Consider the following 14,980-nt stretch of genomic DNA (forward strand, 5'->3'; position numbering starts at 1 on the left):
AACAACAGTTAAGGTATTACCACTTCTGAAGACAGCTGTGGTATGCACAGGAAGGCAAGAAAACACATCTATAATGGCTTTACTTAGAAGGGGCAGTAGGAACAAGGCAGACTCTTAAACAAAAAACATGGCATTTACATGGTTCCTGGACATCCTATGAACTAAAGAAGCCCACCAGCTTCTGGAGAGATGGAGGGGAACACAGGAGAAAAGCACTCTCCTCCCAGGGGCGACAAAGTCTCCCCTGGGCTTCTGGGTTTCTTGGAAGGGAATTTCTCCACTCATGATGCCCTAGGGGAAGGAGGCACATCCACAGGAGTCCACTCCTTGTTTAATGAGTCTCTGTCTTCCTGTGTGGTCTCACTGATCTCAAGTTGAAGGACAGAAACCTACTTACAATAGCATCCAAACCACCAGCTGTGCAGCAGTCAGGGGACTGGAACAAATTCCTTGGGAGAGAAAGAGCCAAAAGGAAGAGATCCTTGAGCAACTATGGCCCCAATGGCCCTGTATTGTCAAGCCACAGCCTGAGAGAGCCTCTAGAGATGCTGGTTTCTCTCCATCAACTATTATCTAGGCTGAGCAGCTTAGAGTTGAAGGTCTAATCTGGGTGTGAATATTGAGATGGTTCCAATCATTCCTGAAGCTGTAGGTTTCCTTTAGGGCTCTCAGCACTACCCTTGGGAGTTAACACTCCTGACCTGTTCCCAAGAGGTAGTGATTTCTTCCCATCACACCTGGGAAAAGAGGATGCCTCAGCACCGCTCCCGAGGTAATCCCCTGTCTCTCTGCAGACAGAGCAGACTGTTAGGGAGATCGCAGATGGCATCTGTTCTGCATCAAGGTGCTGAGGATGCAGAGCTCCACAACACACACCACTGTGGATTAGCACCAATGCTCAGCTAAACGGTATTTCCAGGCTCCTATCAGCAACAACTCTTAGCTTTACTACCTTACCAAAGCCTTTTTGCCCTACCAGCCTCAAACTCCACTGGCCATGGGATGGTGCCACTTGTACATCTCCATTCTGAACACACCGGCAGGATCAGCAGCTCTCCAAAAGGCAATTTTCTGTGAACTTAGATTAACTGTATGTTTACGTCACATGAGCTTGTTGCCTCATGCCAGGAAATAACATAACTCAAACTGCAGAACCAAGATTTCTTTCTCCTTTTTTTTTTTTTTTTTAATTACAGTTTTAGCAGCAAGTTTTTGGGTCAGCTTTTAGAAATACAATGGTATCACTGTCAGATTTTTCTTAGAAGGTAAAATGCATGGGGTTTTTTTCTGGTTGATTGTTTGAAAGATGATTATTTTTGTGAATCGGAAAATTCTACCCGAGCATAACACCAAGGGCCGAGATCAAGAGCCATTCAATCACTGTAATAAAACAAAAGAAATGGAAGAATCCTTCAATAGAATTACTTCGAAGTATGAATGCACTTGAGTGGAAGCATGACTAATTTGCACCAACTGCATGCACATTTGACAGAACTGAAGCAGCAGATGCAGACCTCTTCCCCTTTCCCCCTACCAATTACTGGTATATGCTGGTGCTCTGCCATCATCACTTGACATCTTAACTGCTCCTTTTGTAATACAACCTAGTATTTGTGCATGCTCAATGTTAATTTTGGGCCACGGGCAAAGCAGACTAAACATGCAGATTAAGTCTTGCTGTCCAGAAACATGAAGTCCACTCATCTGCATCTTTTCTGCTCTTGAAAAAAAGTGGAAGCCATTGTAATTGTGGGCTTAAGTTAAGTAAGACTTATACATGAAAAAACCCATCAAGAAGAAATTAAATTAACGTTATTTTAAATTAAGATATTTCTTAGTAACCTAGGTCTTCATTGCATCTAATGAAGATGATGATCTTACTGAAAGCAACCATGGAGAACATGGATCTTCATATGTTTATAAAGAAACTTCGCATATTGAAAGACCAGTGTGCCTTCTCAGTTGACTTTTCTAGAATCAACATATCCAGTTCTTTCTGATTTTCCATGGAGGTTGTTCTAGCTTTCCCACCTCTCTTACCTCTTGACTTAATTTAACTAATTTATTCCCCTCCTCCCCCATTCCAGGTAAGGTGGAGCAAATACTACTCATGCCACCCACGCATTACGCTTTACAATACCTCTCAATTATTTCACAGGGGTCTTTGTTTTGTCTTGCAACAAATACTACATCATCACTGGTTGTGACACCCGGCTTACTCCCTGTTTTTCCCGCAGCATCCCATGCAGCTCAACCCCCCACCCACCGCGTGAGGTGAACGTAACACAACCCTGTCTGTGTGCCTCTCTTGCATGGAAGTATTCTGCAGTTCATCTGCACTGAATGTCATACTTAGATTTTAGGTCACCTCTTCAATTTATCAGACTTACTCTGAACCCTCGTTCATTTATTTAAAATTACTCAAAGCAGCTAGTCAAGGACAGATGTTCATCTGGATTCCACTTGACAGCACACCTTGTTCTCTCTCCATTTGGGCAGGGAAATAAATCTCCTTGCAACATCTTCTTCCTTTCTTCCTCCAAACCAGTCTGAGCCATTACTGTAACAGTAGCGAGCTCTGGGCTACACTTTTAACTCCCTTTTGTGGTCTTGTGGGACACTCTCAGAGCATCATTAAGATACAATCTTGATCTCTTCCTCCTTACTAACTAAGCATATAACCTCATTCAAGGAAATTGTTTGTTCTCTTCAAATCCACAATAGTTTTTTTTCTCTTTTAAAATGAAATTACTTTTTGAATACTTACAATCACACGTTTTAATAATTTCAGCATCTTTTGTGGATCAAAGCTATTCTGATGTGTCTGCAACTCCTTCAGTCCTTTTTCAACCCTCTTTTCATATGCAGACTGTGTTACCGAAATCAGCTGGTACAGGCAGAGCTTTAAGCAATCATTTACATTCAAATATCAATCTGGAACCTATCAAATGCACACCGCAAGACAAAGGGGCCATGAAGCTTCAATGATGTTAATGTTTTCTTCAAGAATGCTGCCATGCCTTAGAAAAGCCTCTTTTTCCATACACTTTTACTGCTGTTACAGTGCTGCTGTTCTACGGGGGAGATTTACAAGAGGACTGTAAAGCGTCATGCTTCTCACATCGATCTTTCTATGACTTGTTTATTTTACAAACTAAGAGGTGACTCTTCCAATAGCCAGTCCTAAACTTTAATCCTGCTTCTCGAAGTCAGCTGTTTCTTTTCTGGGAACCCCACATTATTAACAGCAATTAACCTTCATTAGGAATAACAATCCCACAAGTGGAAATACCCTACTTCACAATTCTGGGGGCAATGCAGAAACCAGAGAGTAGTTCAACACCACATCATCGCCTCTGCAGGGTAACAGGCGCTCAAAAAGGTCCTCCCAAAAGCATAAAGGCATTTGAACTGAAGTGCAATATTCTACTTTTACTTATAATCAGGAAAAGAAAGTAAGATTACAAACATAGATGCAAGTAGTCAAGAGGAACTGCTAGTAAGAAGTTAGCCACCTTAAACAGAAGGATTAAAAAGGCACTGAAATCGCCAGCCCTTACTCCAGGGCTTGTTCTGAAAATGAAGAACTGTGCTGACCAACACCACCTGCCCCTTGGCAGGGAGGAGCCATACTTGCTGTCCCAGCAGCTGCACATCAGCTGGGAGGACAGAACCTCCCTTTCTTTCCTCTGGCTCACCCCCAGGCAGGTACAACCCTTTCCTCAACTCCCAAACATTTCCATCAATGCTTCCCAGTTACTGTTCCATGACATTGTCTCTGCCACTGATGACTTTTTTTCCCAAGCCCTGTATCACTCCAGCTTTGTCAGTGATACTTTTGATTCTCCGTGTTCCGCGCAGACTGCCATTTCATCAATTCCATCATATCCCGAGATCCTGGAAAGATCTTCGTACAGGTTTTTTTTGGGTTTGTTTTTTTTTTTCATTTTAAACAGAATCTGGTGTGTTTGGGAACAAGGATCATATGCAAGAACATCTCCTAATTGGCCCATTGTATTTTTTGCTGAAGCTCACAGGGTGTAAACACATACACACACAGCCCCCCATTACAATCAATACCTCTGTTCCCACAGACCATATTTTTCCTCTTCATTGGCTTCAGCTCTTTTACATGTTTCCCATGACACAGCACAATATTGGGCATTGTATCTGGAGTGGAACCGCCCTGCAATTTACTCCAGCTGCTGCCTTTGCTGGGTGATTTCACAGCAAATAATCATTTGCTCGTTAATATACAGTCACATTAGTAACACTCCAGTTTGAGCATTCTTGGGGGGTGGGTGGGGGGTGTATTTCACAGGCTTTTATTTTTAAATTGCATTCCCGATACAGGAGTAAATCCTTGGGTGTTTCTACTGTGTCCTCAGGTATTTTTTTCTACTTGTTTAAATGGCAAAGAGTGTCATAGTCCACATCACCTGCCTCCTCCCCCTTCCCCCATAGCTGCAGGTGGCAAGGGCCTTGGAACTTGAGGCTATTTCCCCTTGTCCTGATGATTTTTATCTGGGAGAACAGACCTACCCCCACCGATCTACAACCTCCTTTCGGGTAGTTCTAGGGAGCAGTAAGATCCCCCCGAGGATCAGGGCTCTTGGGAGAGGCAGGCAGGGGCAGGCAGGGGCCTCTGAAGCTTGTATATATGGTCATACTGTAGAAGTGTCTCTCAACTCTTGAGTCAAAGACCCCTTTCTTTGTACAAACCTGTATGAATCCTTGTTTGCACTTCCAGAAACATTTCAAATATATAACCAATGGCTACAAAGATTTCTGCTCCTACACTTCAAAACTACTAGTCTTGAAGTGATGTCTTTTGGCACCAAATGAGATCCCTGCAACCCTCACCGTCAAGCAGGCGACAAGGGCAAAATGCTGACGTGAAAGGGGCAGTTCACCCTCAGCATCACACTAGACACTCTGCCCTCCCTGCCAGCTCTCTGCTCACACTTTGTGAGTTTTCTTTGCAGCCAAACACCGAGATTGTGTGTAACACAAGCAGTTCGGAGGAAGAGCTGGCACAGAAACCAGCCACATCCAATTTCTATTTTCTCGTACGTGACAAGGTTAGAGTAACCATGAAAACAGAGTCCAACCAGCAGTCTAGTAATACTGCTCACCATCACCAGCAAAACTGTTAGGTGCTGTAGCTGCTTTTGTCCAATTACAGAAGTCAAGGCAACAGAAATACTAAGCATAACCAGCTTGCTGTAGCTTGGGGAAGGATGCTGTGCCAAAGCCTGAAGCACAATCCAGAATCCATATTGTGCATCCTTGACACAATACTGTTTCCTAGGTGAGGTCAGACAACAACTGCAGCACAGAATTTAAGTTGACAAAGCCACAGCTGACTAATTTAAGACGTACTTTGCAAAAAATGCCTTTTAACTATGAAAAAGCCTTTATAGCTTTAATAAAAATGCCTTCAGGCTTACAGAGTTAGTCTCTGCAGCTGCCATAAACAGGGTTTTGTTAAACTTGGCTGTACTGTTTCAAACTGCTGGATGATGGCAGGTTTAAGAACAGCTGATGAGCTCCGTATGGTGGTACCAGAACGACTATTATAATTACTTCCTACTGCAACCTCTGCAAAAATGCAGCAGTATTTCAGCTTTTAGATCCTTCTTTTCGTTAAATTGGAGTTGTTCCCTCAGTAGTATGGGGCAAATAATTCGTATTTTCCTGAAATAAGCTCCATGTGATGAATATACATGACAAAGGACATAAAAGTTCACAAAGGAAAGAAAGCGTTTTTCACATTTAGCATTTTATCAGGCATCTGGAGGCCTAAGGTTTTGGGAGGAAGGTTAAGGTTTGCTTCACAAGGTATAAACTCAGGCCCGATCACAATGAGGTTAGAGGTTATTCCCATCTCCTGGCAGTTGGGGCTGACCAGCTGCCAGATCAGCTAGCAGAAACAAAGCAGGTAAAAAATCAAAATTAAAAAAAAAATAATATATATATAAAGAGGCTGGAGAAACTAAAATGCCTTGCTCCTGCCTCAAAATCCCAGCTCAGGCTCTGCCACGTTCGTGGTAGGAGAGGACAACCTTGGTCAACAGTCAAGATGAGCGAGAAGATTTTGGGAAGCCTGGAGGAAGCCCATGAATCCATATCCGTGTGTCTTACCTTTAAAGATTAATTTAAGCCTAAAAAGACCACAGCTGAACAGTCATCCCCTGCCTTTTCTGAAGCTATTTTAAGACTAAAAACACCTGAAGGAAGTTGTTCTCCAGCTTTTGAAGGGAACAGTTCAATTAACGGCTCAGCAACACTTCAGCTGCACTGTGAGATGTCCCCTAGATGAAACTGATGATGATCAAACAAATCTATTTTGATTTTCCTCATTGTTCTACACATGGAGCATCTAAATCTTTTTGTTAAAAGCCATCACAGAGACTTTTCTGGATTCTGCCCTCTCTCAAAGCACTTCAATAACCTTTTCATAGTATCAGAAAAATCTGTAATCCATTGCTAGAAACGCATCAAAATAACACCTCTTCTAACCAGGAAAGCATGGACAAGAGGAGGAAAAGAACAGTTAATCCATTGTCACCAAGAAACTTGTAATACCAGCTTCCCTCACTTTCCAAACCAACATTTTTTCCAAGAGGATGAACTGAATTTAAACAGAAACTTGAAATCTATATGCAGTTCATAAAATACAAAAGGAGCATTTTTTTTTTAAGTCACTCCTTGCAATACAGAATCTCAACCCAGCTATGATGCATCTTTGCAGCACTGCACTGAAGTTTCCCTTCTGGGAACATTAGCCTTGGCAATGACATCTAAAAAAACCAAACAAGGAGACTCTCAGATAACTTGTTACTGGAACATTTTCATTTTTGCTCCTTTTAAAGCAGACATCTAAGCCATTTCTGAATTATGAATGAGGAACTTCTCCATTAACAGCTGTTTTCCTTACCTCTAGCAAATTCTGTACTACTGAAACTCAGTAGCAGAGCTCAGAAAAATCTCCTGACACTTGTAACGGCTGCACCACCTTGTAACACCAGCTCCAAACTGCACCAGCTGACGATGCTGTCCAGCTCCTTACTCAAAAAGGAAACGTCACTTGTCAGTAATTGCTATTTATTTATTCAATATCTGCATGTGAGTTATTTTTGCAAATCATTTTAGAAATACTGCCAAATGCCTTTTATTCTTTACGCACAGCACATTACAGTTGCTATTAGCGTAGTCATAAAAATAATATGTCAAGTTACTAGGACACCGATAACATGCAACACCATACATGAAAGGCGTGCTGTTCCGGAGCAGATAGATGAGAAGTAAGCAATTATGAGCCATTCTGTTACACCCAATGGTATTAGAAGCAGGATTCCCAACCTCCAGTAAAAAAAAAAAAAGTTTCCTGTAGTTCAGTTTTGTTTTATTGCTTAAATTTTTCATAGATGCATAAAATCTGCTGGGCAATATTCACTAGGTTGTATAAATACAGGACAATTACATCTGATGGCCGGAAGCATTTCAGACTAAACCCACCCAACTAATACCATGTGTACTGACTTCAGAGAAGCTGAGACTACTCGGGGGCTTGAAGATGTGCATCATTTTTATTTGTGATAGCTGAGAGCATTAAGAAACATTTGCCATTGACAAAAATTAAACAAAGCACAAATCCTACTGCCTTTAGAATAATGAAGAGGGTAAATATATAATGGCTTATTTACTCTAAAGGTTGCAGGCCGACTGACTGACGAAAGCATGTTTTTTTCCCCAGAAGACCAAGGACTTAATGGCAATGAAGTTGTCCTTCAGCAGATACATAAAGTATAATTAACAATTTATTATGCAATGAAAAAGCCAAGACTTTACTGCTGGCGCAGACCCTGGCTGCACTCAAGGCTGCGCTGGGTCTGCCCGCGCAACATTCAGACCTCAAGCTGTAACGCTGCGCAGCTCTGCGCTTGGGGAGCAGCGTTTCAGACCTGACCTCCTCTTTACCTTAGTCAAGTACCTAAAAGGCACGACCTCAGTTGTGTATTTCACCTTATGTTTCTATGCTTTTAATGAAAAAATAAAAGCATGTAAGGGAGAAGTAGTAACACAGCAAGAAAAGGCAGTACTTTTATGAAATCCTCATTCCCCTCCCCTTGATTATTAACAATTATTAACATCATCTTTGGTTTTCCTCACACGCAAGGCTTGGGAACACATGAAACACAGATGCTCCAACCGACATTCGTTACTTTGACCACGCTAAACGTGTTGCCATCTTCAAAGTCTTTTGCAACTCTGTTCTTTCATTTTCAAGGAAGGAACTTGCATTTTTGGCCGTGAGAAACCCTCTCTTCTGGAGTCCTCTCATTTGCCTACCACTGCTGTGGGCTTGTGATTTCTTTACCTACCTTCCCTCAGGGTGCACCTACTGCATTCCCACCCCTAAGCTCATCTCTGGAGATCTCTATCTCGAGGTGACCCGTCAGATGTGCTCCCATTACACCAGGTCAGACAGCTCACCCTAGGACAAGAGCACACAGCATCTTGCTGACTCATGATAAATTATTACAGCAAGCAGCAGCTCACCATGTACGACACAAGTGGAACGAGATGGAAATGCATTTGCCAAGTAATACAGGCCATCAGAGTAAAGAACTAGAAGCTCATGTTTTGCTGGAATAAGGCCTCCTGACCACCAAAGCCTGAGCCCACGCATCCCTAGCGAGCAGCGCTCTCCCTTTGGGCACCGAGTATTTATTAGGCACTGCAGCTCCGATGCACCTGAGCTTCCGGGGTCTGACAAGACCGAGCTCCTCAGCTTTCCCACTTCTGGATGCGATGTTCACCTCCTCTTTACATGCACTCCATCAGAGCACGTAACAGTGCTAATTTCAGCTAAGTGACTAACTCCTACTTCAAAAGTCACTTTTGGGAGGTTGAACGCATGAAGTGGCCCCGTAACCAAGAGCTCTATTCCCATACAACCAGTAACATGTAGCGTAACAGTAGGATATAGAAAGATTCTCACCTCTGACAATCCAACACGGGCAAACATCTGAAAATAACATTTGGAGGCCACAACATACGCAAAACGCGAAGCTTTGCCCTTCAGGTCAGGGTATGAGGAGCATTGCACTAATGCAGATCGTTCTAGTTATTCTTGAAGATCTGCTGCTGAGACCAGCATACTTGCCAACAGTCTTTCACGAATGCCGGCGCCTTTCCAGCATCGCAGGCACCCCGCAGCATCAGCCAGCACTCCTCAGGACTGCGTTCCTATGATCGCTCTGAACAAGGAAAAGGATTTTTCACTTACCCTGTGAAGTCCCTTGATGGACCAACTCCATCAGGATCAGACTCCCCTTTGGAGAAAAATGTCAACCAGCAGATAACTCACCTTCAACACCAAGGTAATTATTATTTTTTTTAACATGTATTTTAAATGAGCAAGGAGCCTTCAGATAGCTCAGAAAGCCACCTCTGCTGACTACCTCAACTTGCTGATTCCAGCAGCATCCGGATGGGGTTCGAAACCTGTTTGTGAATTTCCAGGCCTTTTGCAGCTGCACTTATTTCTTCCCTGCAGGTATCAGCCTACACTGAACACTACCAGAACTCCCTTACGCTTTCTCTTCTTACACCCACTTCCCTGCTACCGTTCTGTTTTTCTCTGCCCGTGTCGGCAGCTTGCAGACCAACTCCTAGAGGCTCTGCAAAGAAAACCAGGCTATAGGTCGGCACACTTAGAGCACAGTTAGCATAAAGAATTTTATTGCGGAGTTGAAAGTTGTTCAGAGAGTAGGTAGGGACTTGAGTGGCTCCAGCTGGCTGGTGATAAAAAAATGCCACTTAAGATGGTCAGCATAGGACGATGATGGGAGGTCACTTCCAACTCTACTGTGTTTAGGCAGTTGCAGAAGAGACCTGCAGTCACAAAGAAAGTGAAATCGCACCAGTTAACAGCTCTGATATAGGCTGGGAAGGGGGGAGAAGGCAGTCCACTTCACTGAATAGTGACGGCAAAATTAAGCACCTCAACAGAGAAAGTGTCAGCCAACAGCTGCAACAGCCAGAGCAGCAATACAGCTTACCTGCAGCAGTTGCTCCACATCTTTGCCATTTAGCAGTTTATCAGGGTAGGACAGCAGATAAAGAATACTCACCGAGCAAGATTCAGGACACTGAGCTCTGTGAAATAGACACATTTATATAATGAGCAAGAGCTCATTAAAATGGAGGTAATTTGACAAAGCTCCTTGACTTTCAGCATCACCGTGACAACCAAGTACCTGAAGAATCCCCTGTGCAATGAACCAAGGTGCCGGTATGAGGCAACACGCAGACACTAGTGCTGTGACCACGGTTTTGCTGAGCCTTCCCAACATCCAGAACTATACCTCCTATATATTCCCTATCGTGGGCACTTTGCCAAGTCCAACTACACATTTTCTTGAGATTATAACCCTAAATCAACTTTAATATATTTTCTGACATATCAATTTCAACAGGCTTTGGTGACCGTCTCTATTAACTCCTGTCAGGCATTCGTATGGGCTGACTCAGAGATACAGTCTTTTGAATGTGTAAATATATATTCTAAGAGTTGATTTAACAGACTTAGTACTTCTCTCTCCATTAAGACTGTCCTAGATAACATTGTAACCGAGCATTAAACAATCCTCAGCTTTTTCACACCGGAAAATCACCCCCTAAGACAAATGATTTAAGTGAACTTTAGCCTGTTCTTCAAGTACTTTGCACTGGCCCTGATGCCACGGAGATCACCAACTCCTTCCTTCCCTTTTCACCCTCTCTGCCAACCCCAGCCCAGCAATAGCCCACACAGTCAGGAAAATTTAGTCCCCCCAAGAACTGTCAGTGTGGGGTACTACGCCGGGGTGGGAAGCTTCTTCCTTGCTCCCCATCAGCCCAGCCTTGTTCACCGACCAACACCAGAGAGACTCTTGATTTTGCAAAGCTTTGTACGACGAGTTGTAAGAGACATGCTGGCAAGTCGTACTTCGCAGTGGAACTGAGCTTGAGTAAATGTTTTCAGAAGAGCCTCTGTAAAGTACGGATAATCACCAGTTTGATCAACCGCCACCACCTTCCCACTTCTGTCATACACAACTTTAAAAAGCAGGTACCGTTCATCTCTGGACACTGACGGGCACGCTTAGTAGCACTGCTCAGAAATTCAAACCAGAAAAGTTCATACTTGTTGCCTAACCACTACCCCAATAATAGCAGACCATTTTAGAATCTAGTGATAATTTTATTTTAAAAAACCCTTTGTAACTCATTAAGTTTGGTGCCAAAATTGGCACTAGGTCCAATGGTTTGCCAAAAGCAGGATTATCCCATTATCCCTCTGAACAAAAACCAACAACAGTAGAGAAGTACAGCTTTCAGGATGCTAAGTCAAGGACATTTGAACAGCTACTCTCAATATTCTGCTGTAAGACAAATTGAGCAAAAGTGTCCTTAGTGTACAGAAAGCTACATTAACCTTTCATGGTAGGTTTTCTTTATTACGAGTATTGAAAATAATTCATGAACATAAGAGCAGCAAAAGTTGGACTAACTGCAGTTATTTTGCCTCCAGTCTTTCCTCCTCCCTCCCTTTCAAGTCCTCCATGGATACAGAAACCAAAGCGTATGCCATGTGAGAATATAAATCAAATTGTATGTTTAAAATGGATTTTAATTTACGTACAGCAGTTACCATTCGTGAATGTTACACAGTCCCTGCAATTACATTCTTTGTAAGGTAAGTCTTTATTTTTCTCTACTGAATTTTCTGATGGAGAAACAGAAAGGAGGGGTGGAATCAAGGAGTAAGGAATGATCACAGTCATTAAAAATGTTAGGAATTCTAGTAGTAAACCCCAGAGTCTTCTATGAAGCTCCAGAAATAAATGGTGGCAACATGTATATATTGCAATTTTATTTCATTCGCTCAAACAAAACGTTAGCATGTAAGAAATTTAAAATGACACAATATGATAAAAATAGCAGAGAATGAACTGAGGAACTAAAAAGAAGGTAAACCTAAATGCATGAAAAGTCAACATTCATTAGTGATCATCTTCAGTCTTTGATTGACACTTGATGCTCGGTAACTTTTTTAAAACAATGAACTGGAAATCATTATGACTATCTGAAGAGATTTCAGCACCAGCACTAAGATTTTTACATTCAGTTGGTTTGCAGTTGACTTGGTAGCCACTTGTCTATAGTGCAGGTTTATCACAGGTCAGATCACAGTGTTGAGGAAAGCAAAGCCTTCCTGGCATGAGAAAGGATCCCTTAAACTGCCTCAGCTTAAGACATCCATTGTACAAAAGCACAGAACCACCACAATATGGTTTTTAAAGAACTTAGTAACCAGTAAGCAAAATAAATCTTAGCTTCTGCAGTTCATTTTCAATACTGAAATCTCTGGAAACGGTGCAACTGTCAGTAGGACAGGAAATGTCTACAGTAATCTTTAATTCAATCCGATTTTCTGGAAAGAACCAATTCGGCAGTTTGGGATTACAGAAAGTATGTACGTAGAAGCAGCACAAAAGACGACATCTGTTCCTTTTTCTTTTAAACAGAAATCATGTTAATTGTAGACCAAGGCACAAAACGTTTAGTGCATAAGCCAGTTCCTTGCACAATCTAGTAGTTCAGCCTTTAATTTTGGACCACTTACACCCATTCACGCTATTCCACTATGCTACTCCTGAACTCTCCTAGAAACAAATCCAACATGATTTCTGACAAGGGTAAACGTCCTTAATGCTTAAAAAGTCCATGTAAAACAAAAAGTTACATCAACAAAGATGAAAATGCCTCCTCTTGTTTTCAGAAAACCAGTACTTGACAAGCTTACTATGGATTGGTTTTAATGCCTTCAATAAATGCATGCAGAAAAATGTTTCTTCTTTCTTTTAAAAAAATTAATAAATGGAGTTAAGTAGCATTTCCACTGTAGTGTTCTCTTTAAAATCTGAACCTATAGAAACAGGAAATGTTGGAAGTGGAGAAAAATTTCCCCACTGAAGCCTTTCCAAAGCTGTAAGTGCTGTTTTGCTTTGGTATTCAGCACTTGAGACAGTATGGTATTAAAAGCATTTGTCCTACGAATGGAGCTGCATATACTTTTAAGCTGAAACATTAATCTCTCCAAAAGTTGTAAGTAAACTTTTCTTTTGGGTCAGCACAGACCCCAAAGCAAACATGGCACTGTTACGGCTCAGAAAAATTGACAGTGCAAAGGAAAAGGGAAGATTTTGATCCATACTCTTTGTCCGAAGTACTAAAGATCCAGTTCACAGAATTTCTATCCCACTGAACTGTACCACGTTAAAAAAAAAATGGAAAAAAATTACGTACAAGCATAAAATCTGAAAACCCTGGGAAACAGAAAGGTGGCATCTCCCCTACAAATGATTCGCTAGCTGTTGACCAAAACCAATGGTATACACCACTGCTGTTTTTCAGGGTTTGGGTTGTGTGGAGCTGTGGGGGGTTTTTTTGTTGGTTTTGTATTTTTTGGAAGGAGGGTGGCAGATAAATTAGGAGATGGGGCCATTTACTGTGACCTGATGCTCTGTCATTCTAAGGTAGCTAACTGCTGTCCCGTTTCATTAAACAATCAAAAAAGGAGTCTCAAAAGAGTGAAGCAGAGGACCATGATAAAATGGTAAAGGACAATGCACTTACATAGGGGCATCCTCAGTAACTCGGATGCCTACACGTTTGTTCTCTCACCGAGAAATGAGTGAGGTTCCCATGGGAGTTTCAGAACCATTATGGAAGTAGTACTGAATTTCAAATAGAAAACTGAAAAAAGATACAAAAGGACTAAGTACCTGGTTCCATTAACATGGTTACTGATAAAAAGTCATGTTTTCCTCATTATTACACATGCATGTAAGATGAAGGAAAAGTGTAGAAAGTAATAAAAATGTGTCACCTTCCCCCTCCCTCATCCCGCATCTTTCTGGGCATAAATTAAGCCTTACAAATGAAAAGGCTACTCTGTGACATGCAATTTTTCTTTTAATTAAAAAGCTGGCTGTGTTGTGTTACATTACAAAAATGTCCACATGCATAAATCTAAAAAAAGCCCCAAAATCTACTGTAAATCTACAACATACTAATGATTTACATTTGACTGCTGATTCGCATTATGTAGAAGTCTTAGATTTGGTAAAGCATCGTAACAATGTAGGAAGGCATCTACATCTTTAAACTCTGGACTGTATTTGCTTTTTTTATTTTCCTATAAAATTGCATGAAGGCTAACTAGAGAGGCTTCCTATCATAAAATTCCAAAATCTTGATATGTCATCACTGTCTAGGTCATTCACTTACAAATATTGCCCTTTAAAAGCACGCGTTTCTAATTGTTCCATGTTTTGTGAACTGAACTTCTACACATCTGATCTTTTAAATTATTCATGGAAATATCAGATATGATAGGAAGACAAACCTGAGATACATTTGAAGTACAACAGTATAACTTGCTAACTCCTTCATTAATAAAGAAAACCTCTCTGAAAAGCCTTCCCAAGCTTTTCCCTGTTTTTTGTCTTAACAACAAATTCTGAAACATGTGCAATTTTATCTTGACATGAGTAGACTTCAAAGCACTGTGATCTCGTCTGATAGGTGTAGGAATTTCTGCATAATCATTACAGTAACTTTATGAGTCTTTTCCACCCTGCTGTAAAGGTCAGAAAAAAGCTGCAAACTAGGAGGGGAATAGCATATCACCGGAGTGACGTGTCTGAAGCTTTTCAGAATAGGTTGTTTCTCCCTCCTTCCAAGTGTTTGTCTGTCTCCGTTTTCTTCTAACAGCTCACAAAACGTAGTCAGTTTTATACCAAGTTAAAGAGTCACATCGGCTTAGTACTAGTCTTTCTATGCAGTATTCGACTTGCTGAGCTCCTGCCTGATAGCTGGAAAGAAAGAGAGAGATATTAACAAATCAAATAGTCAAAGTCAA

The 14,980-nt window shown here is 41.6% G+C and overlaps 1 protein-coding gene and 1 long non-coding RNA gene across 11 annotated transcripts in view; both read right to left on the bottom strand.

Moving 5' to 3' along the window:
• Window positions 1-9,730: 9,730 nt before the first annotated feature.
• LOC119156038 lies at window positions 9,731-10,906 on the bottom strand. Its single transcript, XR_005106954.1, has 2 exons — window positions 10,071-10,906; window positions 9,731-9,903 (listed from the first exon to the last, which is right to left on the bottom strand). It is a non-coding gene; the product is annotated as an uncharacterized LOC119156038 (long non-coding RNA).
• Window positions 10,907-11,911: 1,005 nt separating this feature from the next.
• Window positions 11,912-14,980, bottom strand: part of ENAH (ENAH actin regulator) — a 99,431-nt gene continuing 96,362 nt past the window's right edge. For all 10 annotated transcript variants that reach the window (XM_037405315.1, XM_037405321.1, XM_037405322.1 and 7 more), the window contains one exon: window positions 11,912-14,933. In XM_037405315.1, the coding sequence (XP_037261212.1) occupies window positions 14,896-14,933 (38 nt within the window). In that variant the 3' untranslated portion in view covers window positions 11,912-14,895. The remainder of the gene's footprint in view (window positions 14,934-14,980) is intronic.

The sequence above is a fragment of the Falco rusticolus genome, chromosome 12 (assembly GCF_015220075.1).
Source record: "Falco rusticolus isolate bFalRus1 chromosome 12, bFalRus1.pri, whole genome shotgun sequence".
Taxonomy (NCBI): domain Eukaryota; kingdom Metazoa; phylum Chordata; class Aves; order Falconiformes; family Falconidae; genus Falco; species Falco rusticolus.